Here is a 26211-nt window from a genome sequence, read left to right on the forward strand (position 1 = left end):
GGGAGTGGTGTGGCTCTAGACGCCTGTTTAATGTTAGTGTCCCCTCTGATCGGAGACTTTGCACGTTGCTAAAATTTAGGCAGGACAGACTTTAAGTTTGCCTGATTAAAGTCACCAGCAGTAATGTGTACACCATCAGGGTGACCCCACTTCAGTCTGTCAGTGGTGTCTGAGTAGAGCAAAAGAGAGCTATGCTAGTATTAGCATTAGGTGGTATATACAAGGACGTGATTAGCACAACCGCTAGCTCTCTCCCATTTTGTCTGATAGCTGTTCTCCAGGTCTGTGTTCTCGTTTGACTTAAAATGAGATGTTTTGAAGAAGTGCAAACTCCACATATAAAAAAAAAAACAGGTCGGATTCAAACCCAAGACCTTCTCACTGAGAGGCAACAGTGCTAACCACTAAACCATTGTCACCCATATCTCCAGTCCAACATAGTCCAAAACTTTCCAATTTTTAGTTTTGTTTTGGAGTTGTTCAAGGTCAAGACAGAAATTGACCACTTTCAAAAATGTTCCAAAAAATATCTAATAATTGTTTCATATGAGCATAAAATCCCAGCAACTAATCAATTACTGTTCAAAAGAGTATTCTGCTGGCAAACTATTAGAACACAAAACACACAACTGTTCTCATGCATATGTGTGCTGTAGGTGAGTGAGGAGGGCACTGCCATCTGCTTTGTGCCTCTGGAACTTGTTTCCATTTGAATGATTTGTAACTGTTCTTAAATCCATTTGTGGACCTTCAACCAATTATCTGTTACTACACAGAAAAATACATCAGGTGTAGCTAACCGTGAGGTAAGGATGACTCTGAGAAACCCCAGAACTACACAGGAGGACCTGGTCAATGACCTGAAGAGAGTTGGGACCACAGTCACAAAGATTACATTTGTAACACACGATGCCGTCATGGTTTAAAATCCTGCAGGGCAGCAAGGTCAAGCCAGCACATGTCCAGGTCTGTTTGAAGTTTGCCATTGACCATCTGGATGATCCAGAGGAGGCATGGGAGAATGTTATGTGATCAGATGAGACCATAATAGAGCTTTATGGAATCAAATCCACTTGCTGTGTTTAGAGGATGAGAACAACCCCAAGAACACCGCCCCAACCATGAAGCATGGGGGTGGAAACATCATTTTTGGTTGACAGGACGACTGCATCATATTGAAGGGAGGATGAATGGGGTCATGTATTGTGAGATTTCTGGCAAACAACCTCCTTCCCTCAGTAACAGCATTGAAGATGGGTCGTGGCTGACAATGACCCCAAACACACAGCCAGAGCAACTAAGGAGTGGCTCCGTAAGAAGCATTTCAAGGTCCTGGAGTGGCCAAGCCAGTCTCCAGACCTGAACCCAATAGAAAACCTTTGGAGAGAGCTTTAGTAGAGAAGCTTGACTCTTCGACTGGACTGGGTTGCTTGACGCGAGGACGTTTTGCTTCAAATCTACGAGGTCTGTCCATAAAGTATCGTACCTTTTTATTTATTTTTTTTACTACATGGATTTGATTCATGTGTTTTCACGTCACACAAGCTTGAACCCTTGTGCGCATGTGTGAGTTTTTCCACGCCTGACGGTGACGTCATTCGCCTGTGAGCACGCCTTGTGGAAGGAGTGGTCCCGCCCCGTCGTCGGATTTTCATTGTCTGGAAATGGCGGAATGATTTGGGGTTTTTTTCCATCAGAATTTTTTCAGAAGCTGTTAGAGACTGGCACCTGGAAACTATTCGAAAAATTTATCTGGCTTTCGGTGAAAATTTTACGGGCTTCACAGAGAATAAGGTCTGTTAGTACAGCTTTAAGGACCCCTTTAAGGACGTTCGGCGCGCCACGCTCCGAGCTGCGACGACACAGCACAAGCCACCGGACCATTTCTGAGCTGATGGCTCTGTGGATACGAGACCGTCGTGTGCTCTTGCTCTGGTTATCACAAGAGCTGGACATCAGCCATTTTCCGGCAGATTTCACTTTTAACAAGAGATTTTGTCATGGAAAGCCGCGCGGAGGCTTCGCGCGTAAAGACCGATTCGCTTTGGAAGCGAGACAAAGGAACACCTCCGTTTCGGCGCGGCTTTCCATGACAAAATCTCTTGCAGCTTGGGCTCCTTCTCCATCAGACAGGTGACATTCCATTTTCCAAGAGTCAACTACCTTAACCGAGTGTCAATCCGTGTGACCTCTACCAGCTAGATAGTGTCCCAAACCAACTTCATTCTGTCCCTGTGGGTGGGTGAGTCCAATCAATCAATCAATTTTTTTATATAGCGCCAAATCACAACAAACAGTTGCCCCAAGGCGCTTTATATTGTAAGGCAAGGCCATACAATAATTATGTAAAACCCCAACGGTCAAAACGACCCCCTGTGAGCAAGCACTTGGCTACAGTGGGAAGGAAAAACTCCCTTTTAACAGGAAGAAACCTCCAGCAGAACCAGGCTCAGGGAGGGGCAGTCTTCTGCTGGGACTGGTTGGGGCTGAGGGAGAGAACCAGGAAAAAGACATGCTGTGGAAGGGAGCAGAGATCGATCACTAATGATTAAATGCAGAGTGCATACAGAGCAAAAAGAGAAAGAAACAGTGCATCATGGGAACCCCCCAGCAGTCTACGTCTATAGCAGCATAACTAAGGGATGGTTCAGGGTCACCTGATCCAGCCCTAACTATAAGCTTTAGCAAAAAGGAAAGTTTTAAGCCTAATCTTAAAAGTAGAGAGGGTGTCTGTCTCCCTAATCTGAATTGGGAGCTGGTTCCACAGGAGAGGAGCCTGAAAGCTGAAGGCTCTGCCTCCCATTCTACTCTTACAAACCCTAGGAACTACAAGTCCACATGGAGAGAACACCATGTTGTGTATTTGGGTTGACCTCCACCAAGCCCCCCCCTCCAAAATCTAGTTGAGGTGACTGTATCTAATGATACAGTACAGTCGAAGACAAATGTTTCCTGCAGCTAAGCATCTTATTGTACGGCAAGTGTTTGCTGGATCAAAACTGTGAGTCCGATGACACGTTCTTTCTCTGCACTTCTCACTTTATCCACTTCATCTTTTGCTGACCCCCTGTTGCAACACAATGTTTGCCATCAGCATCTGTGCATTTGAATCATGAACGGTAAAACACATGATGCTCCTTGTACATACTCGTCAGAATTCCCACACCCCTTCTATGCAGTCTTTACCATTTCACAATTTCCATAGCTTCTGTTTGTCACTGCACAAGTGAGAACATATGGAGAGTATTTTCATATGCAGCGGTGTTTAGATGTTTGTCATATTATAGACTTTCAGACCAAACAAGAACGTCGCTGTGAGAGCTACGAGGGTTGAATGAGAAGTTTTGAACCTGAGCCAGAAAAAGCAGGGCATGATTGTCCATCTTGCATATTCTGAGAAACCAACATTTCTTGAGAATGTGTGACGTTTTGACTCACTGGGTGCAACATTGAGAAATATTGCTTTCTCAGAATGCAAAAGATGGAGGCAAGCTCTAAACTTCTCAGTCGCCCTTTATACTAAAGGATTATTAACCGACTGTGAAGTCCGTACGGGGAAATATGAGGCCGACGTGTTGTCCGTGCAAAAAACACGGAGGTCTGATATCCCCGTACAGACCGAGCACAAGTAAGGTTAATAATTTGTTTATTTTATGGCTATTATATATAGAAACATGCAAACTTACAGTGTCTCCCAAATATGAAAGCTGCTGACAGCTCGTCTTATGACTTGTTCGCTTTACCTCCATGAAGACCTTGCTAACAGATGGTCTGGTCGTTAGCTGGTTAGCTTTCAATCTGTTTGTTTTTTTTCACATGCTGTTTAGATATTTATGGAGTATGTTCATATCCGACTTGCTTTTTCTAATCGCATTTTTAGCTTCTGGTTTGTAAAGAAAATACGGTTTCAGACTGATTGTCATGAAAACCGATCCGATATGGGAAAATATCCGACCGGTTATCAGCGAATCGGAGGGTGCATAGCGTCGCAGCCATAAATTAATTATGAATATTCAGTGCTGTGCAATTTTTAAATGTGCCTAAAACTGTTGTATGGCTGGGGGGCCTGGCTGCCTTTTTGTTTCTGTCTTTTGTTTTTCCTTCCAGGTGGCTTGCATTTGGAACTGAGTGGCTGTGTTGCTGAGTTTATCAGGACCTCACCCTGATCACCTGAGGCTGATCACCTGCGGCTCATCAGGACTCACAGCTGTGGTGCATCTGCATGGATTGGAACATGGTGGCATTTAAGACTGGAGTGCACAGTGTGTATTCGCCAGAGACTCGACCTTGTGACCAGACGGGTGAGATCGTCGTCTCGGGAGCCATCTCATCATCAGTGGATGCAGAGAACGTCCAGGGTTTGATGCACGGTCTATGAAAGAGGAGGGGGTGAGGTCTCACGCTCGTCAGCACACTTCCTGAGGTACGTTAGATTTTGTGACTAACATTTATACAGTTAGTAAATGTGGTGTCCCTCACACCTTTTTATATTGAGCTGTATGTTAGTCATGTATCGGCTTCCACTGCAGTGGAGTTTTGTGAACTGGATGTTCCATGCCTGCAGGTTGGGAAGCTGATTAGTAATCAAGCCAGGAAGTGTTTGCTGTTTGTACACCTTTAAGTGTTCTCTCTGTGTGTAGAGTGTGGACTCACATAATGGTTCCTTCTTTCACAGACTCGGTTTGTTGCGGCCACCTGGGGGGTGTCGGCGGGGTCCTTGGGTCCGAACAGCTTCTGGCTCCGGACCGTTAGCGCTGCTGGGAGCGCACCACGCCAGACCGCACTTTCTTTTGTATTTTTTGTATCACTGTTATGTATTAAATTCAGTTAGCCTTTGTACCGTGCTCTGCTTATTCCATACTGGGTCCTTCAAACGCTGGTCGGTTCTCCGAGCTGCGTCCGACACATAACAAAAACTTAGACAACAATGAACACCTTCAAAACTACTTTGGAATAATGAATATATAAGTATATATAAGTAGAATGCTTGATTTGATATTTAATAATTAATATTACGTGTAGTGCTACATAATTTATTAAAAGTGTTCTGCAGTTTATAAGACAATTGGGTGATATATGAAATCGGTTTTGGCAATATTTTTTTAATGAGGGCTCATCGACGGGTATGTTTGTGTTGGCTTGTAGCAGGCAGCACTTTGAGAAAGAAATTAAGTTTGAAATGTTGCTGATCGATTTCTTTACTTTTAAGAAACAGAAAACAAACTCACATTTGATTGTTTTCTTTTTGTTCATTTGTTTGGACATTTCAGATCAGATTTTCTGTTGATCCTCTGATGAAGGGGTGGAAATAAACTCAAACAGGGTATTTGTATCTATTGTGATAAACTTTTTGCACAATCCTGGATGTGACCTTTGCTATTTGGCCTGAGAGGACGTGATATACCAGCAGGCTGCTTAGTCTGGCCTAGTAAGTAGGTGGAAGTCATCCACTTTGGTATTAAAATGATCAACAATGACCAACAATCTTTGTGCTGCTTTAATGAGCATTATAAGTGGTTATTAAGCATGTGTAAACCTGTTAACCTTCCTCGAGGTATTCCCATAAACAGCGCGTAAACTGTGCGAGGTTGTGTGCCAGTGACAGTGCCAGAAAATTTTGAAATGTTTAAAAATTCGGGCATGCATAAATTTAGTGCCATTTGTGTGCACGGTTTACAATAGTTTACTGTGAGTTTACGCATTGACACGCAAGATTGCATGCCATTGCAGGGATCAAATTTGTGCAAGTGTCAAGGCGGTGGAGAGCTGTTGTCAGGTTCACTGTGTTTTTCATTTTGAATTGTATTCGACGCTCGATGATTTGTGCCTTCTTTCCACATACAGTTGATGACTTTTTACACCTTCCTTTCTATGGGCGCCTCCGTTTTGTCTGATGTCTGTGCAAAGCTCCTCCTGTTTGTCAGAATGTAGTTGCATCAACTGAATGAATCAAATCATTGTTTCATTGCAGTTGTAATTCATATATACAGATAAATGTGCACTCACGTGCTAATTCCTGCATTTTTAACTTGCTCAGTGCTTTAGGAGGATCCTCTGCACTTCATATCCCAGCATTCCCCAGTGGAGGATGCCTCATTGACTACGTCCCTCAAGTGTGCCAGTTACTCACCAACAAGGTAAATGTATTTGTCTTATGTCTAACTCTTGTGGTGCAGCGTGCGCTCTGTCTTCGTCTGTGTGAGAGCTCATTTTTGCACATTTTTAAGCCTCTGTGCAGCAAAGTGTTTCCACTGAGGGATGTATTTTGTCAAGCTGTGTGTGTGCATGCGTGTTCATGTTTGCGCACTCATGCGCATGTGTCTGGCATCTGCCCACGTGGGCGTACTGGCCAACCTCCATAGGCTGTCTGAGCGCTCCTTGAACTCAGCAGGTTGACAGGTAGAGATGTAACGCACACACGCAAGCCAGTGCCATTTGCCTTGGGGAGGATGCCCATCCTCCCACCCACCCACACACACACACACACACACACAAACACACACAATGTACACAGGCTCCTCCATCTCTCCAGATTCACCTCGAGTCTAACCAGCATACTGATGAAAATCAGTTGAGTCAAAATCAGGTGAAGAATGACAAAGAAATAAAATAAAATGTGATTTTTTTTTTTTTTTTTTTTTTTTTTTGGATCTTTGTTGTGTGTGAGGCTGGTGCACATGTAAAAATGAAAAAACATAACTAAACATAAAAATGTCCTTTCCAAATAATATATTCTTTTGTTAAAAGTTCACAAACACCAACTGACCTCGTGTGAAAAATGGAATTATCTGTTTTATGCCACAGTCATCCAAGTAGCTAAGTTGCAGCATCCTGTTTGAGGAGGGTCGAATCCCGACCGATTCACTGTACAGTCACCAAACTGTCTGTATTTCTTAATAATTGATGTAAATAAAGTCCAATACATAGTCAGTGACTTGGAGATGTTAATGTATCCATCCCATGATTTTTCTAAAGGAAACTGGCTGTCAAAGTGAAGATTTGCATTAAAAAGTAATTATTTTATTTAGTCTCTTCAGTTACTCATTGGCTTCCCCCCAAAAATGGCAGAATTCTACAGTACTTAATGTGATATATTTTTGTTAAATCCTTTAAGTTAAAGTTCAGTGTCGTCCACATCTTGACTTGTTTTGTTTCAGCTCCATTTTGGTTGTAAAAATTCTGTCCAACTGCTGATGGAGCTGACGGCACAGTAGAGACAATACAGTATGTAAATTGTAATGATTCTGTTTAGTTGCTAACTTTTAAAGTGTTTTAAAAGTATTTTGATATTTGAATTCCTGCTATGTTGTTTATAGTTTTACCTTTTCCTGTCTCTGTTACTGTTTATATTTTATTATCCAGGGTTTTTGTTGTTGTTGTTGTTGTTGTTGTATTCTCTGCCATCACCTTGGACCATGAAAAAGGACATTTCTTTCCCATGTACTCTATGTAGAAATGACAACTTGAACTTGAAATGTACAACTCCATTTCCAATGAAGTTGGGACATTGTGTAAAATGTAAATAAAAACAGAATACAATGATTTGCAAATCCTCTTCAATCTATATTCAGTTGAATACACCACAAACACAAGATATTTAATCTTCAAACTGATAAACTTTATTGTTTTTGTGCAAATATTTGCTCATTTTGAAATGGATGCCTGCAACAGGTTTCAAAAAAGTTGGGACAGTGGTATGTTTACCACTGTGTTACATCACCTTTCCTTCTAACAACACTCAATAAGCATTTGGGAACCGAGGACACTAATTGTGAGTGTCATGATTGGGTATAAAAGGAAATGTGTGGTGCATTATGAAGCAGAAAATGCGACAACGGAGACCCCGGACTGTTGAGCAACTGAAGTCGTACATCAAGCAAGAATGGGAAAGAATTCCACCTACAAAGCTTCAACAGTTAGTGTCCTCAGTTCCCAAACGCTTATTGAGTGTTGTTAGAAGGAAAGGTGATGTAGCAGTAAACATACCACTGTCCCAGCTTTTTTGAAATGTGTTGCAGGCATCCATTTCAAAATAAGCAAATATTTGCACAAAAACAATAAGGTTTGTCAGTTTGAACATTAAATATCTTGTCTTTGTGGTGTATTCAATTGAATATAAGTTGAAGAGGATTTGCAAATCATCGTATTCTGTTTTTATTTACATTTTACACAGCGTCCCAACTACATTGGAATTGGGGTTGTAACATTACACTCGGCTCGTGGTGTATTTGTGTGTTACTGGCCTGATGGCTGAGTACATCAACAGTATTTTTGACCATTTCAATGGATACGAGCAATAACCTTATTCCTTTCCAGACATAAAAATGTTCAAATCCATTTTCAGAGAATGCTTTATGTTTCCTACCAGATTCAGCATTCTGGAGCTTCCGGGGCCAAACATGAACACAGAACATTTTATCTTTCAAAAAGGTCCTTGTGTTTAGAAAGCAGGTCTCCAACCTCAGTTATTAGTTTACTGTGGTTAATAAATACAGCTGTGGTCAGAGGGTTACATACACTCATTGTGGACACGAATGTCATGGCTTTTAATGTTGTCTTTGAACTGTTCTTATTCCAAGGTGGAATGACTGTACAGCACACATCATTAATGACTCATCCATCCATCCATTTTTTTCCGCTTCATCCGAGGTCGGGTCGCAGGGGCAGCAGCTCAAGCATAGCCACCCAGACCTCCCGATCCACGCTGTCCTCTGGGGGAACCCCAAGGCGTTCCCAAGCCAGCTGCAAGACGTAGTCTGGCTGAATATTTGACCACTGTTCTTGTCAGAATTGGTAGAGTTTCTTAAATTGGTTGACTTCCTGCCACAAACCAGGCTTTTCAGCATCATCCACAAAATTTCAGTAGGGGTGAGGTCAGGCTTTGGGAATGTCATCCCAGATTCCTGCTTTTTCCAACCCAGTTTGTCTGTGTTTGGGACTAGCTGTTGATTTGTGGTGATGTTGAAGAATTTGCAGGTACTCTTCAATCAATCAATCAATCAATCAATCAATCAATTTTATTTATATAGCGCCAAATCACAACAAACAGTTGCCCCAAGGCGCTTTATATTGTAAGGCAAAAGCCACACAGTAATTACAGAAAAACCCCAATGGTCAAAACCACCCCCTGTGAGCAAACACTTGGCGACAGTGGGAAGGAAAAACTCCCTTTAACAGGAAGAAACCTCCAGCAGAACCAGGCTCAGGGAGGGGCAGTCTTCTGCTGGGACTGGTTGGGGCTGAGGGGAGAGAATCAGGAAAAAGACATGCACTCTTCCTTCTTTATTATCCCATTCACATTGTGGAATGCACCAGTACCACTGACAGCGAAACAGCCCCAGAGCATGATTCTACCACCACCATACTTGACAGTTGGTACAGTGTTTTTAGGTTCTATAGGTTCACTTTTACTCCTCCAAACATACCTCTTGTCATTGTGGCCAAATAGCTCAATCTTTGTCTCATATGACCTTAAAACATTTCTCCAGAAGACATTTGGCTTGTCCATGTGGGCAGCTGCAAGTTTCAGTCTGTTGAAGGTGTCAATTTTGGGACAGAGGCTTCTTTCTTGATCAGTACCCTCTCAGTCCATGGTGATGTAAAAGTTGCTTCACTGGTGTTCTAGCAGTTTTCAGTTCATGGCAGGCCTGAGCCTTGGTGGTTCCTGGTTTGTTTCTGAACATCCTCACCAAGTTCCTCTCATCTGTGGGTGACAGTTTGGTTCTTCAACCAAACCTTGACAAAGTGGTGACACATCTGACTAACTTGTACTTATGTGCAGTTAATTGAACTGGTGATCTTATCTTAGAATCGTCTGGAGCAAGTTTTTGTGTCAATGTTCCATGGACTTGATGTTTTGTTTCGCGTTAATAATGGTGGACCCAAGTTTTCATCTGCAGTAGCAACATTGTGGAGAAAAGTTTCACCTTTAGTCTCATAATGCAACAGAAGTTGTTGGCAAATTTCAAGTCTGCGAAGTTCCATTTCAGGCGTGAGCATCCAGGAAGCACACAAGCTCAAATCTTCCGTTAATCAAGCAATGCAGTAATGTGGCTCAGACACTCTTGTGAAATTCTGTGAGTGATGTGCCAGTTCTCCAGAATCAGTTTGTTGACTCATTTCTTGTGAAACTTATCGGTTGGTGGTGGAGGTCGTTCAGCTCTTTGTCACACAAATCCATTCTTCCAGCTTCACCATCTTTGCATCTGTGGATCCAGTGCTAACATCAGCACACCCATTACCATAAACCAGCTTGTGGCACAGCAGGGAGAGATGGAAAATGTGCAGGTTCAGGGGTCCTTGAGGACCGGATTGAGCTATTTGGATTCTTTGCTGAATTTCCACTGGAGCAGCACCTTCTGCTGACAAGATCTCAATGACAGCTCTTTGCTTACAAGCTAGTGACGAGCTTCCTTCACGGGGTTCCGTTCTTGCCACAATAACAAAGCAACCTTTTACCGTGATACCTTACCGCTAACTTGGATTGTAGAGGGGAAGCAACAGAGTGTATTAAAACCTGTTTTACGCCAGTGCTGACAACTGTTGACGAAAAAAGAAATGGAGGCATTACTTTTCATTCAGCACTCGTGGAACCCTCAGAACCACTTATCAAAAGACTTAAGTGAATGTATGTGTATATGTGAACCTGTATGTATAATTTTACCCCTGTGTGGATTAGAAAATATCCCAAATAAATTCAGACTTGTGCACCCAATTCTTCTTTTTTTAATCATTCATCATGTATCTTGTACAGTCACTCCACTCCTCAAATGAACAGTTCAAGGGCATCATTAAAAGCCCAACATCACCATGAGATTCATGCCCATAATAAGTGCATGTAAATGTCCAACCACTAGTGTACCCAATTGTACTTCATGTGCAGAACGTTCCTCTTCATGCTTTCAAAAACAACCTCATACTGTCCAACAGTGACGTGCAGTGAGGTTGATGGCTGGTGAGGCACTGACTTCATCACAATCAGATTTATAAACATATAAACCACACAGAGTAGCTTATTCACCGCTTGATTGGCAGCAATTAATAGGTTATGTTTAAAATCTCATATCAGCATTCATTACACATACAAACTGTAGAACACAAAAAAGCACATTTAATTAAAAAAATGTTGTTATGGTCTTACCTTTACTTATAAATGAAGTCCATGTGCCGCTCCTTCTGAACAAAAGCATTGATGACTTGCTTGTAGAAGTCTTCCTTATCTTCTTTAAGTTTTAAAGTCTCTCTGTCTCAGTGAAGATCACTGCCAGGGAAAACAGTCGTCCTTCATCAGTCCTGTTCCAACTCTATATTTTGAGCATTTTCTGGCTTTGAATGTGAGTGGTCGACCCCTTGTGTTTGATGAGATTTCTTTGTAAATTCTTCAGGTCACAATATCTCATCTGAGTCCAGACATTGTCACAGGTTGAGAAAAGCAGGCAGAAAAAGGCAGTTTCTTGCTGGACGTCCACACAGACAGACTTTATGTGTGTTCCACTATGTCTGAGGCAAACCTTTTAGGTCTGGCGTTGGTCTTCCTTTAATTATTACCTCCTGCTTTGATTGAAAGTCCAGTTTAGAAAATTGTATCAGTTTGGATATGTAATCCTCCATTCTGAAAATAAAGTCCAGGCGAGAGTAAAAAATAAATGAACGGCTGTTCTTGTAACTTCCTGTCACTTATTCTGCAGCTGAGGAGTTGCTGCAAGAAGAATCCCTGGGATCACTAGTGCCCCCTACCATGCGGCAGGAGAACTGCGTAGCTCACCTGGTGCCTTTTTGCAACCATTTTCTGATCACTCAGCACACGAAACATGTTACACACTTACAGCTGTTGACAAAAAACACTGTACATTATGTACATCAGCTAAACTATGGAATTTAAATTCATACAAAGAGTTTGACCTTTTAATGGCGACATACAGAGAGACAGTGAGACAGTCTGACTGCACAGCATGCCAGAATAAATATACCCATTTATTTATTTAATTTTTTTTTTTTTTTTTTTTTTTTTTCATTTTACTTTTTTTTCTTTCCATGATGACAGGTGAGGCCGTACCTCCCCCTGACCACACGTCACTGCTGTTCAACATGGGACATTACTCTGAGTTTGGGGTAAACCCAAAGAGATACACCCCTGTCTCCAAACTTTTGGTTGATTTACTGCTGTCGTTTCCGTAGATGTTGGATTGAAGTTGCTGGGTTAATCTTCAGGGTTAATCCCCGTACCTGCATTTAGCTGCTGGCCGGGGAAAAACACTGGACCTCTGCTTCTTTATTAAGTCGCTGGAGCCTTTTATTGACCAATCTCCATCACCTCCTGCTGCTCAGAATTTAATTAAATCTATGTTCCAGTTACTCATTGGCTTTCCAATATCACTGCATTTTTGTGTTGTAAGTTATAGTACCTGGTCTGGGTGTGTAGTTCCACTTCTGTGATTTTGTTTGAGTTTCAGTTGTCACTAAATGATGAGAGTATTGTATGTTATTTTTCATCGAGGTTAACATTTATATGAGATAGTCAAGCTTAAAAATAGTGAAAAATGCTCAAACAATGAACAGTTACCAGTCAACAGCTTTAAACAACACAGTTTCCACCCACAGCTGTGTCTGACAACATTTCTTGAAAATTTGTAATTCATACACAGCAGTCATTTGTTCTTTTCAATCATTTAACACCATCAATTATTTCCTCCCACTAATTCCAGATGCTGGAACTGTGTCGACACAACCAGCACCGCCACATATCTCAGCTGTGAATTAGAGTGTGATTTTTGCATGGTGGTGGCAGCACTTGGTGTCTGCATCACTCATAAAATCAGGTTTGAATGTGTGTTTAAGAATCCGATAGACCCAGAAAGATTAGATTTTTTTTTTTTTTTTTTTTTTTTTGTATTCATACACCAGTCTTTCTTCTCTAATCACAAAAAGCAAATTATTCACGGGGTTGCATTGATTAGTTGTTTGCTCCAATTGTTACTTATTTCACATAGTGTTAAATTAAGAAACTGGAATTAATAATTCCTTCACCAACAACATTAAGTACACATAGCTGGTCTCACTACTGTCTTGTAAACTTTCCCCTTCACTCCTGCAGATGTCCTTCTGTCACAAATCACTCCTGCCACCTTTCTCCACCCACTCCACCCTGCCTGCACTCTCTTCTTCACCTCTCTATCACACTCTCCATTACTTTGGACAGTTGACCCCAAGTATTTAAACTCATCTACCTTAATCATTCTACTCCTTGTAACCGCACTATTCCACTGGGCTCCCTCTCATTCACACACATGTACTCGATCTTGCTCCGGCTAACTTTCATTCCCCTTCTCTCCAGAGCATATCTTCACCTGTCCAGGCTCTCTCAACCTGTTCTCTACTCACTGCACATCACAATGTCATCTGCAAACATCATAGTCCATGGAGACTCCTCTCTGATCTTGTCCATCAACCTGTCCATCACCACTGCAAAAAAGAAAGGACTCAGAGCCTATTCTTGATGTAATCCTACCTCCACCTTGAATGAATCTGTCATTCCTACTCCACACTGCTGTAACACTGTCCTTGTACCACCCTCACATACTTCTCTGCCACTCCAGACTTCCTCATCGAATACCACTACTCTTCTCTTATCACCCTGTCATACGCTTTCTTTAAATCCACAAACACACAATGTAACTCCTTCTGGCCTTCTTTATACTTCTCCATCAGCACTGTTAGAGCAAACATTTCATCTGTAGTGCTTTTTCTCAGCATGAAACCATATTGCTGCTCACAGATCTTCACCTGTTTTCTAAGCCTAGCTTCTACTACTCTTTCCCATAACTTCATGCTGTGGCTGATCAACTTTATGGCTCTGTAGTTACTGCAGCTCTGCACATCACCCTTGTTCGTAAAAATAGGAGCCAACACTTCTACACTCCTCAGGCATCCTTAAACTTTCCAAGATTTAAAAGATTAAACATTGTGGTTAAAAACTCCACTCCCATCTCTCCCAAACATTTCCATGCCTCCACTGGAATGTCATCTGGACCAGCTGCCTTTCCACTCTTCAAGCCTCTGCACTTCATCTTTAATAAGCTTGAGCACTGCCTGATTTACTCTCTCCACTTCATCCAGCCTTCTCTGTCTCATTTTCTTCATTCATCAGCTTCTCAAAATATTCCCTCCACCTCAACACACTCTCCTCACTTGTCAGCACGTTATCATCTGCATCTTTTATCACCGTAACCTGCTGCACATCCTTTCCAGCACAGCCCCTTTGTCTGGCCAATTGGTACATTTCCTCCTTCCTTAGTGTTTAACTTATTGTACAGCTCGCTATGTGCCTTTTCCTTAGCCTTTGCCACTTCTCTTGTCACCTCATGCCTTTACCTTTTTCACCCATCTCTTTCTCCTTATACTTTCCTGAACATCTTCGTTTCACCACCAAGTCTCCATGTTTTACTTCCACTGTCCAGATGTCACACCCAGTACCTTCCTTCTCTCTCTCTCTTTAATAATTTATTTGTATGTTACTGCTGCAAATAAGTATTTCAACACCTGCGAAAATCAATGTTAATATTTGGTACAGTAGCCTTTGTTTGCAATTACAGAGGTCAAACATTTCCTGTAGTTTCTCACTAGGTTTGCACACACTGCCACAGGGATTTTGGCCCATTCCTCCACACAGATCTTCTCTACATCAGCCAGGTTACTGGGCTGTCGCTGAGAAACACAGAGTTTGAGCTCCCTCCAAAGATTTTCTGTTGGGTTTAGGTGTAGAGACTGGCTAGGCCACTTTAGAACCTTGATATGCTTCTTATGGAGCCACTCCTTGGTTATCCTGGCTGTGTGCTTCGGGTCATTGTCATCTTGGAAGACCCATCCACCCATCTTCAGTGCTCTAACTGAGGGAAGGAGGTTGTTCCCCAAATTCTCGCAATACATGGCCCTGGTCATCCTCTCCTTAATACAGTGCAGTCGTCCTGTCCCATGTGCAGAAAAACACCCCCAAAGCATGATGCTTCCACCCCCATGCTTCACAGTAGGGATGGTGTTTTTGGGATGGTACTCAGCATTCTTCTTCCTCCAAACACGGCGAGTGGAATTAAGATGAAAAAGTTCTATTTTGGTCTCATCTGACCACTAATGTTTTCCCATGACTCCTCTGGATCATCCAAATGGTCATGGGCAAACTGAAGATGGGCCTGGACGTGTGCTGATTTAAGCAGGGGAACCTTCCGTGCCATGCATGATTTTAACCCATGACGTCTTAGTGTATTACCCACAGTAACCTTGGAAACAGTGGTGCCATCTCTCTTCAGGTCATTGACCAGCTCCTCTTGTGCAGTTCTGGGCTGATTCTTCACCTTTCTTAGGATCATTGATACGCCACAAGGTGGGATCTTGCATGGAGCCCCAGTCCGAGGGAGATTGACAGCCATGTTTAGTTAGACCTTACCTTTGTGAAGCGCCTTGAGGCAACTCTGTTGTGATTTGGCGCTATACGAGGTCTGTCCAAAAAGTATCGGACCTTTTTATTTTTTGCAAAAACCATATGGATTTAAATCACGTATGATTGCATCAGCCAAGCTTGAACCTTCGTGCGCATGCGTGAGTTTTTTCACGCCTGTCGGTTGCGTCATTCGCCTGTGAGCAGGCTTTGAGTGAGCAGTGGTCCACCCCTCTTGTCGGATTTTTATTGCGAATAAATGTCTGAATGATTTGGAGCTTTGCTGCATCAAATTTTTCCAGAAACTGTGAGAGACCTCCAGCTGGACACCATTCGGAAAATTTAGATAGCTTTCAGCGATGATTTTATGGGGATTACACAGATTAAGGAGTGCTCAAGCCGGTTTAAAGACCGCCCACAGTGTGTGAGAGCACGGCGCGCTCCGAGCGCCGATCGGCAAGCTCAAACCCCACTCAAACAACCAGATCATTTCCAATGTGAAGGCTTTGTTGATCCGGGACGTCGTCTAACTTTCACAAAAAAGGCAGAAGGCGTGGATATCAGCACTTTTTTGGCACATTCTACTGTTACAGCAGTTTTTTTCATGGAAAGAGAAGCGGAGGATTGCGCCACCATGCCGCTCATGGCGCGGGACAAAACCACCTCCGTGTTGGTCTCACAGGATGGCTTTCAGGTGGCTTTCAGACGGCTTCCGGTTGCTTTTCAGTCGTGTGAGTATCCGAGAAATTGTGCATGAGCTGGACATGCCCCAACATGTCCTGTGAGGCTTCATCACGGCGGTGCTTTGCGCCATGCGGCTCCGCCGTGACGCGCGGAGTTCCTCCGCACGTCTGTCTCAATGTGCCGAAAAAGTGCTGATGTCCACGTCTTCCACAATTCCTGTGCTAGTCAGACGACATACATACCAGATCAAGACAGCGTCCAGTTTAGAAATGAACGGCACATTCCACTGTTACAGGAGTTTTTGTCATGGAAAGAGGAGCAGAGGAACTCCGCGCGTCGCGGCGAAGCCGCATGGTGCAAAGTAACGCCGTGTTGAAGCCTCACAGGACATGTTGGGGCATGTCCAGCTCATGCACAATTTCATGTAGAATGTGCCGAAAAAGTGCTGATGTCCACGCCTTCTGCCTTTTTTGTGAAAGTTAGACGACGTACCGGATCAACAAAGCCTTCACGTTAGAAATGATCTGGTTGTTTGAGTGGGGTTTGAGCTTGTCGCTCGGCGCTTGGAGCGCGCCGTGCTCAGACGCTGTGGGCGGTCTTTAAACCGGCTTGAGCACTCCTTAATCTGTGTAATCCCCATAAAATCATCGCTGGAAGCCATCTAAATTTTCCAAATGGTGTCCACCTGGAGGTCTCTCACAGTTTCTGGAAAAATTTGATGCAGCAAAGCTCCAAATCATTCAGACATTTATTCGCAATAAAAATCTGATGAGTGGGGTGGACCAGTGCTCACACAAAGCCTGCTTGCTCACAGGCGAATGACGCAACCGACAGGCGTGAAAAAACTCACGCATGCGCACGAAGGTTCAAGCTTGGCTGATGCAATCACACGTGATTCAAATCCATATGGTTTTTGCAAAAAATAAAAAGGTACGATACTTTTTGGACAGACCTCATATAAAGGAAATAAATTGAAATTTAGCTTCTTCCATTTTCTAATAATTGCTCCAACAGTTGATCTTTTTTCACCAAGCTGCTTGGCAATTGCCCTGTAGCCCTTTCCAGCCTTGTGGAGGTCTACAATTTTGTCTCTGGTGTCTTTGGACAGCTCTTTGGTCTTAGCCATGTTAGTAGTTGGAGTGTTACTGATTGTGTAGGGTGGACAGGTGTCTTTATGCAGCTAACAGCCTCAAATCTGTGCTTCTAATTTGGAATTTTTAAGTGGAGTAGAGGTGGACTGTTTAGAGGCAGACTAACGGGTCTTTGAGGGCCAGAATTCTTGCTGATTGGCAGGTGTTGAAATACTTATTTGCAGCAGTAACATGCAAATAAATTATTAAAAAAAATCATACATTGTAATTTCCAGATTTTTTAGTTTTTTTTGGGGGGGGGGGGGGGGGGGGTTTGGATCATGTCTCTCACAGTGGACATCAATCAATCAATCAATTTTTTTTATATAGCGCCAAATCACAACAAACAGTTGCCCCAAGGCGCTTTATATTGTAAGGCAAGGCCATACAATAATTATGTAAAACCCCAACGGTCAAAACGACCCCCTGTGAGCAAGCACTTGGCTACAGTGGGAAGGAAAAACTCCCTTTTAACAGGAAGAAACCTCCAGCAGAACCAGGCTCAGGGAGGGGCAGTCTTCTGCTGGGACTGGTTGGGGCTGAGGGAGAGAACCAGGAAAAAGACATGCTGTGGAGGGGAGCAGAGATCGATCACTAATGATTAAATGCAGAGTGGTGCATACAGAGCAAAAAGAAAAAGAAACAGTGCATCATGGGAACCCCCCAGCAGTCTACGTCTATAGCAGCATAACTAAGGGATGGTTCAGGGTCACCTGATCCAGCCCTAACTATAAGCTTTAGCAAAAAGGAAAGTTTTAAGCCTAATCTTAAAAGTAGAGAGGGTGTCTGTCTCCCTGATCTGAATTGGGAGCTGGTTCCACAGGAGAGGAGCCTGAAAGCTGAAGGCTCTGCCTCCCATTCTACTCTTACAAACCCTAGGAACTACAAGTAAGCCTGCAGTCTGAGAGCGAAGCGCTCTATTGGGGTAATATGGTACTACGAGGTCCCTAAGATAAGATGGGACCTGATTATTCAAAACCTTATAAGTAAGAAGAAGAATTTTAAATTCTATTCTAGAATTAACAGGAAGCCAATGAAGAGAGGCCAATATGGGTGAGATATGCTCTCTCCTTCTAGTCCCCGTCAGTACTCTAGCTGCAGCATTTTGAATTAACTGAAGGCTTTTTAGGGAACTTTTAGGACAACCTGATAATAATGAATTACAATAGTCCAGCCTAGAGGAAATAAATGCATGAATTAGTTTTTCAGCATCACTCTGAGACAAGACCTTTCTGATTTTAGAGATATTGCGTAAATGCAAAAAAGCAGTCCTACATATTTGTTTAATATGCACTTTGAATGACATATCCTGATCAAAAATGACTCCAAGATTTCTCACAGTATTACTAGAGGTCAGGGTAATGCCATCCAGAGTAAGGATCTGGTTAGACACCATGTTTCTAAGATTTGTGGGGCCAAGTACAATAACTTCAGTTTTATCTGAGTTTAAAAGCAGGAAATTAGAGGTCATCCATGTCTTTATGTCTGTAAGACAATCCTGCAGTTTAGCTAATTGGTGTGTGTCCTCTGGCTTCATGGATAGATAAAGCTGGGTATCATCTGCGTAACAATGAAAATTTAAGCAATACCGTCTAATAATACTGCCTAAGGGAAGCATGTATAAAGTGAATAAAATTGGTCCTAGCACAGAACCTTGTGGAACTCCATAATTAACTTTAGTCTGTGAAGAAGATTCCCCATTTACATGAACAAATTGTAATCTATTAGACAAATATGATTCAAACCACCGCAGCGCAGTGCCTTTAATACCTATGGCATGCTCTAATCTCTGTAATAAAATTTTATGGTCAACAGTATCAAAAGCAGCACTGAGATCTAACAGAACAAGCACAGAGATGAGTCCACTGTCCGAGGCCATAAGAAGATCATTTGTAACCTTCACTAATGCTGTTTCTGTACTATGATGAATTCTAAAACCTGACTGAAACTCTTCAAATAGACCATTCCTCTGCAGATGATCAGCCAGCTGTTTTACAACTACCCTTTCAAGAATTTTTGAGAGAAAAGGAAGGTTGGAGATTGGCCTATAATTAGCTAAGATAGCTGGGTCAAGTGATGGCTTTTTAAGTAATGGTTTAATTACTGCCACCTTAAAAGCCTGTGGTACATAGCCAACTAACAAAGATAGATTGATCATATTTAAGATCGAAGCATTAAATAATGGTAGGGCTTCCTTGAGCAGCCTGGTAGGAATGGGGTCTAATAAACATGTTGATGGTTTGGATGAAGTAACTAATGAGAATAACTCAGACAGAACAATCGGAGAGAAAGAGTCTAACCAAATACCGGCATCACTGAAAGCAGCCAAAGATAACGATACGTCTTTGGGATGGTTATGAGTAATTTTTTCTCTAATAGTTAAAATTTTGTTAGCAAAGAAAGTCATGAAGTCATTACTAGTTAAAGTTAATGGAATACTCAGCTCAATAGAGCTCTGACTCTTTGTCAGCCTGGCTACAGTGCTGAAAAGAAACCTGGGGTTGTTCTTATTTTCTTCAATTAGTGATGAGTAGAAAGATGTCCTAGCTTTACGAAGGGCTTTTTTATAGAGCAACAGACTCTTTTTCCAGGCTAAGTGAAGATCTTCTAAATTAGTGAGACGCCATTTCCTCTCCAACTTACGGGTTATCTGCTTTAAGCTACGAGTTCGTGAGTTATACCACGGAGTCAGACACTTCTGATTTAAAGCTCTCTTTTTCAGAGGAGCTACAGCATCCAAAGTTGTCTTCAATGAGGATGTAAAACTATTGACGAGATACTCTATCTCCCTTACAGAGTTTAGGTAGCTACTCTGCACTGTGTTGGTATATGGCATTAGAGAACATAAAGAAGGAATCATATCCTTAAACCTAGTTACAGCGCTTTCTGAAAGACTTCTAGTGTAATGAAACTTATTCCCCACTGCTGGGTAGTCCATCAGAGTAAATGTAAATGTTATTAAGAAATGATCAGACAGAAGGGAGTTATCAGGGAATACTGTTAAGTCTTCTATTTCCATACCATAAGTCAGAACAAGATCTAAGATATGATTAAAGTGGTGGGTGGACTCATTTACTTTTTGAGCAAAGCCAATAGAGTCTAATAATAGATTAAATGCAGTGTTGAGGCTGTCATTCTCAGCATCTGTGTGGATGTTAAAATCGCCCACTATAATTATCTTATCTGAGCTAAGCACTAAGTCAGACAAAAGGTCTGAAAATTCACAGAGAAACTCACAGTAACGACCAGGTGGACGATAGATAATAACAAATAAAACTGGTTTTTGGGACTTCCAATTTGGATGGACAAGACTAAGAGACAAGCTTTCAAATGAATTAAAGCTCTGTCTGGGTTTTGGATTAATTAATAAGCTGGAATGGAAGATTGCTGCTAATCCTCCACCCCGGCCCGTGCTACGAGCATTCTGACAGTTAGTGTGACTCGGGGTGTTGACTCATTTAAACTAACATATTCATCCTGCTGTAACCAGGTTTCTGTTAGGCAGAATAAATCAATATGTTGATCAATTATTATATCATTTACCAACAGGGACTTAGAAGAGAGAGACCTAATGTTTAATAGACCACATTTAACTGTTTTAGTCTGTGGTGCAGTTGAAGGTGCTATATTATTTTTTCTTTTTGAATTTTTATGCTTAAATAGATTTTTGCTGGTTATTGGTAGTCTGGGAGCAGGCACCGTCTCTACGGGGATGGGGTAATGAGGGGATGGCAGGGGGAGAGAAGCTGCAGAGAGGTGTGTAAGACTACAACTCTGCTTCCTGGTCCCAACCCTGGATAGTCACGGTTTGGAGGATTTAAGAAAATTGGCCAGATTTCTAGAAATGAGAGCTGCTCCATCCAAAGTGGGATGGCTGCCGTCTCTCCTAACAAGACCAGGTTTTCCCCAGAAGCTTTGCCAATTATCTATGAAGCCCACCTCATTTTTTGGACACCACTCAGACAGCCAGCAATTCAAGGAGAACATGCGGCTAAACATGTCACTCCCGGTCTGATTGGGGAGGGGCCCAGAGAAAACTACAGAGTCCGACATTGTTTTGCAAAGTTACACACCGATTCAATGTTAATTTTAGTGACCTCCGATTGGCGTAACCGGGTGTCATTACTGCCGACGTGAATTACAATCTTACCAAATTTACGCTTAGCCTTAGCCAGCAGTTTCAAATTTCCTTCAATGTCGCCTGCTCTGGCCCCCGGAAGACAATTGACTATGGTTGCTGGTGTCGCTAACTTCACATTTCTCAAAACAGAGTCGCCAATAACCAGAGTTTGATCCTCGGCGGGTGTATCGTCGAGTGGGGAAAAACGGTTAAAGATGTGAACGGGTTGGCGGTGTACACGGGGCTTCTGTTTAGGGCTACGCTTCCTCCTCACAGTCACCCAGTCGGCCTGCTTTCCCCGGCTGCTCGGGATCTGCCAGGGGGGAACTAACGGCGGCTAAGCTACCTTGGTCCGCACCGACTACAGGGGCCTTGCTAGCTGTAGAATTTTCCACGGTGCGGAGCCGAGTCTCCAATTCGCCCAGCCTGGCCTCCAAAGCTACGAATAAGCTACACTTATTACAAGTACCATTACTGCTAAAGGAGGCCGAGGAATAACTAAACATTTCACACCCAGAGCAGAAAAGTGCGGGAGAGACAGGAGAAGCCGCCATGCTAAATCGGCTAAGAGCTAGTAGCTACGCTAAGCTAGCGGATTCCTAAAAACACGCAAAGCGAATAATGTGTAAATAATTTAGAGGTGATTCAGCAGAAGGAGTGCTTTAGTTAAGGCACGTAAAGATTACACTGGGAAACAAATCGTAATCTAGATAACTAGATCAATCTAACTGCGCAGATCAAACAGCTAACAGATACAGAAAAACACCGCTGTGCTCCGGAACAAGAAGTGATACAATACCGCAGTGAGAGCCGACCACCAGTAGAGTCAAGTAAAAAAGTAAAAAAAAAAAAAAAAAAAAAAAAAAAAAAAAAAAAAAAAAAAAAAAAAAAAAAAAAGGTAAAAAAGTAAAAAGTCTTGAAAAAGACTATTAGTTCAAAGTCCAAAGCAGCAGGTAGCAGTCTCTGTGTAAACAGTCCCAACAGAGAGCCAAAATTAACAGATACAGCAAAACACCGCTGTGCTCCGGAACAGGACATGCACCTAAGATGAAAATTTCAGACCCCTCCATGATTTCTTTTATATATATATATATATATATATATATATATATATATATATATATATATATATATATATATATATATATATATAAACGAGGTCTGTGAGAAAAGTAACAGACCTTTTTATTTTTTCAAAAACTATATGGATTTGATTCATATGTTTTTACGTCAGCCAAGCTTGAGCCTTCGTGTGCATGCGTGAGTTTTTCCACGCCTGTCGGTTGCATCATTCGCCTGTGGGCAGGCTTTGAGTGAGCACTGGTCCACCCCTCTCGTCGTTGTTTCATTGTCAGGAAATGGCGGAATGATTTGGGCTTTTTTTTTTCCATCAGAATTTTTTCAGAAACTGTTAGAGACAGGCAGCTGGAAACCATTCAAAAAATTTATCTGGCTTTCGGTGAAAATTTTACGGGCTTCACAGAGAATAAGGAGTGTTACTACAGCTTTAAGGATGGCCCACAATGGCGCACAGTGCGCCGCGCTTCGAGCCGCCATCTAGAGGCAGAAACTACCACATCATTTCTAAATGGATGGCTGTGTGGAGCTGGGACCATCGTGTGCAATTTCTCTGGTTATCACAAGTGCTGGACATCAGCCATTTTCCGGCAGATTTCACTTTTAACAAGAGATTTTGTCATGGAAAGCCGCGCGGAGGCTTCGCGCATCACGACTGATTCGCTGATGAAGCGAGAGAAAGGAACACCTCCATTTCGGAGTGTTAGAGAACAAGTTGGGACATGCCTATCTTGGCTTTCAGTGGTTACCAGTCGAGTGAGTATAAGAGAAATTGTGGAGAGCTGGGCTTGAATGGTTTCCAGCTGCCTGTCTCTAACAGTTTCTGAAAAAATTCTGATGGAAAAATAGCCCAAATCATTCCGCCATTTCCTCACAATGAAACAACGACGAGAGGGGTGGACCAGTGCTCACTCAAAGCCTGCCCACAGGCGAATGACGCAACCGACAGGCGTGGAAAAACTCACGCATGCGCACGAAGGTTCAAGCTTGGCTGACGTAAAAACATATGAATGAAATCCATATAGTTTTTGAAAAAAATAAAAAGGTCCATTACTTTTCTCACAGACCTCGTGTATATATATATATATATATATATATATATATATATATATATATATATATATATATATATATATATATATATATATATATATATACAGTGGTCCCTCGCTATAACGCGGATCACCTTTCGCGACCTGAGTCTGCGGGCTTGGTAAACGCTGCAGTGGCCACTCACACCGCCCCCCTGTCTGCTGTGCAGAGCTGCGGCCAACTCTGACAACAGGTCCAGAGACTACGCTCGCTGTTTTGATGTGGAGCGCTCTGGCATCCCGCAAGGATACACTTCTTGCGGAAAAATCCACAGCGCCCGCTGCATGGTCTCGGTAACCGCACCCGCAGAGCTCCGTGGCCATGACTTGGATTTTTTGCGGGTCCCGCATCCGTACCCCCAGAGGCAGTGAGCGAAGGGCATGCGCATTGTGTTCTGCGTGTGTCCGTTTATAATCTTCTCACCCAAAAGAAAAAATAGAGTGTTAACACAGGAGAGAAAAGTGAGAAAATGTTAATGCCTGTTTGAGAAAAGTGTATAATGTGTGTATACTTCAACTATGAGAGACAAAATGAGAAAAAAAATCCAGGAAATCACATTGTAGGATTTTCAAAGAATTTATTTGTAAATTATGGTGGAAAATAAGTATTTGGTCAATAACAAAAGTTCATCTCAATACTTTGTAACATAATCTTTGTTGGCAATAACAGAGGTCAAACATTTCCTGTAAGTCTTCACCAGGTTTGTACTGTAGCTAGTATTTTGGCCCATTCCTCCATGCAGACCTCCTCTAGAGCAGTGATGTTTTGTGGCTGTTGCTGGGCAAAACTATGGGGTTGAGGTCTGGAGACTGGCTTGGTCACTCCAGGACCTTAAAATGCTTTTTACGGAGCCACTCCTTCATTGCCCGAGCAGTGTGTTTGGGATCATTGTCATGCTGGAAGACTCAGCCATGTTGCAACTTTAATGCTCTCACTGATGGAAGGAGGTTTTGGCTTAAAATCTCATGATCCATGGCCACGTTCATTCTTCCCTTAACACGGATCAGTCGTCCTTTCCCCTTTGCAGAAAAACAGCCCCAAAGCATGATGTTTCCACTCCCATGCTTCACAGGTGTTCTTGGAATGTAACTCAGCATTCTTCTTCCTCCAAACACAACAAGTTGACTTTTTACCAAAATGTTCTATTTTGGTTTCATCTGAGCACATGATATTCTCCCAATCCTCTTCTGGATCATCCATATGCTCTCTGGCAAACTTCAGACAGGCCTGGACATGTACTGGCTTAAGCAGGTGGACATGCCTGGCACGGCAGGATTTGAGTCCCTCTCTGCGTAGTGTGTAACCTTTGTTACTTTGGTCCCAGCTCTCTGCATCAGGTCCCTCCATGTTGTTCTGGGATTTTTGTTCACCGTTCTCATGATCATTTTGACCCAAAGGGATGACATCTTGCGTGGAGCCCCAGACCGAGGGAGATTATCAATGGTCTTGTATGTCTTCCATTTTCTTACAATTGCTCCCACAGTTGATTTATTCACACCAACCTGCTTGACTATTGTAGATTCACAGTTCCCAGCCTGGTGCAGGTCTACAGTTTTCTTCTTGGTGTCCTTTGACAACTCTTTGGTCTTGGCCATGGTTGAGTTTGGAGTTTGACTGTTTGAGGCTGCGGATAGGTGTCTTTTTTACAGATAAGGAGTTCCAACAGGTGCCATTAATACAGGACAACTGAGAGCCTTCACAGAAACATTGCGACCAACTGTGGGCATGAGGCCCTGGCACTGGTACGTAAGCTGGAAAAGACTGCTACAAAGATAGTTAACTTTAGAAACCACTTAAGATTTAACCTGAGATGCAAACAAAACAACGTTATTCCCAAATGCATGAAGCAAAAGGCACTAGAAGCGGGTGACACAGCAGAAAAGATCCAGCACAGTTACCTGAGGAGGATCTTGGGTCTTAGAATTAGAAGGATCATTTTAAAATATTAGACCTCCAAAATGAGCTTGATAGTCTTCACAAAAGCTTAGAAACTTTAGTGTGGGAAGAGGCCCATAATAAGATCACAAAGTTCATAGTTAAAATTCAAATGTCTGAGCATTTAAAAAGTAAGGAGCGGCAAATCAGGAAGTTTCACAACCTTTTTGTGCAGAAAAGGCACAAAAAGTGGGGGTAGTTATAAAGATACACCCAGGCAAATTAGTGACAACAGGGAAAATTAGGTGAAGAATCTCTCCGACAAGGTTCTTACACAGACAGAAAAGGCTGTGCTCGATAAAGGACTAAATTTCTCAGTGACCCCTAAACATATACCAACAGTAGATTACATCACTGCAGTGGAGTCAGCCATTAGACATAACAGTTTGTCAGAGTCAGAAGCTGGGGACCTCTGACCTTGAGTCACAGCAGTGCTGAACAGTACTAAGCCTCCTCCGTCCAACATCACAGGAGAAGAACGGAAAGCTTTGTCAGCACTGCAGAAGGACCAAAGCATCCTTATCCTCCCAGTGGATAAAGGCAGATGCACAGTGGTCCTGAACACATACGAGGCCAAGATCAACAACTTGCTTACTGACTCCAATACGTACGATAGTCTGAAGAGAGACCCCACAAGAGCCTATAAGAAGAAAATCATTAACTACCTCCAAAACCTGGAGAAAGAGGGCCTCATCGACAGGCAGACATACTACAGACTGTACCCGGGGGACGCCACTCCATGC

The 26211-nt window shown here is 42.6% G+C and overlaps 1 protein-coding gene across 1 annotated transcript in view; it reads left to right on the forward strand.

The window, feature by feature from the left end:
- babam2 (BRISC and BRCA1 A complex member 2) overlaps nt 1-26211 on the forward strand; it is a 256454-nt gene that overhangs the window by 214239 nt on the left and 16004 nt on the right. The window contains 1 exon segment of the mRNA XM_034195366.1: nt 6038-6143. Coding sequence (XP_034051257.1) covers nt 6038-6143 — 106 coding nt within the window.

The sequence above is a fragment of the Thalassophryne amazonica genome, chromosome 19 (assembly GCF_902500255.1).
Source record: "Thalassophryne amazonica chromosome 19, fThaAma1.1, whole genome shotgun sequence".
NCBI classification, from domain to species: domain Eukaryota; kingdom Metazoa; phylum Chordata; class Actinopteri; order Batrachoidiformes; family Batrachoididae; genus Thalassophryne; species Thalassophryne amazonica.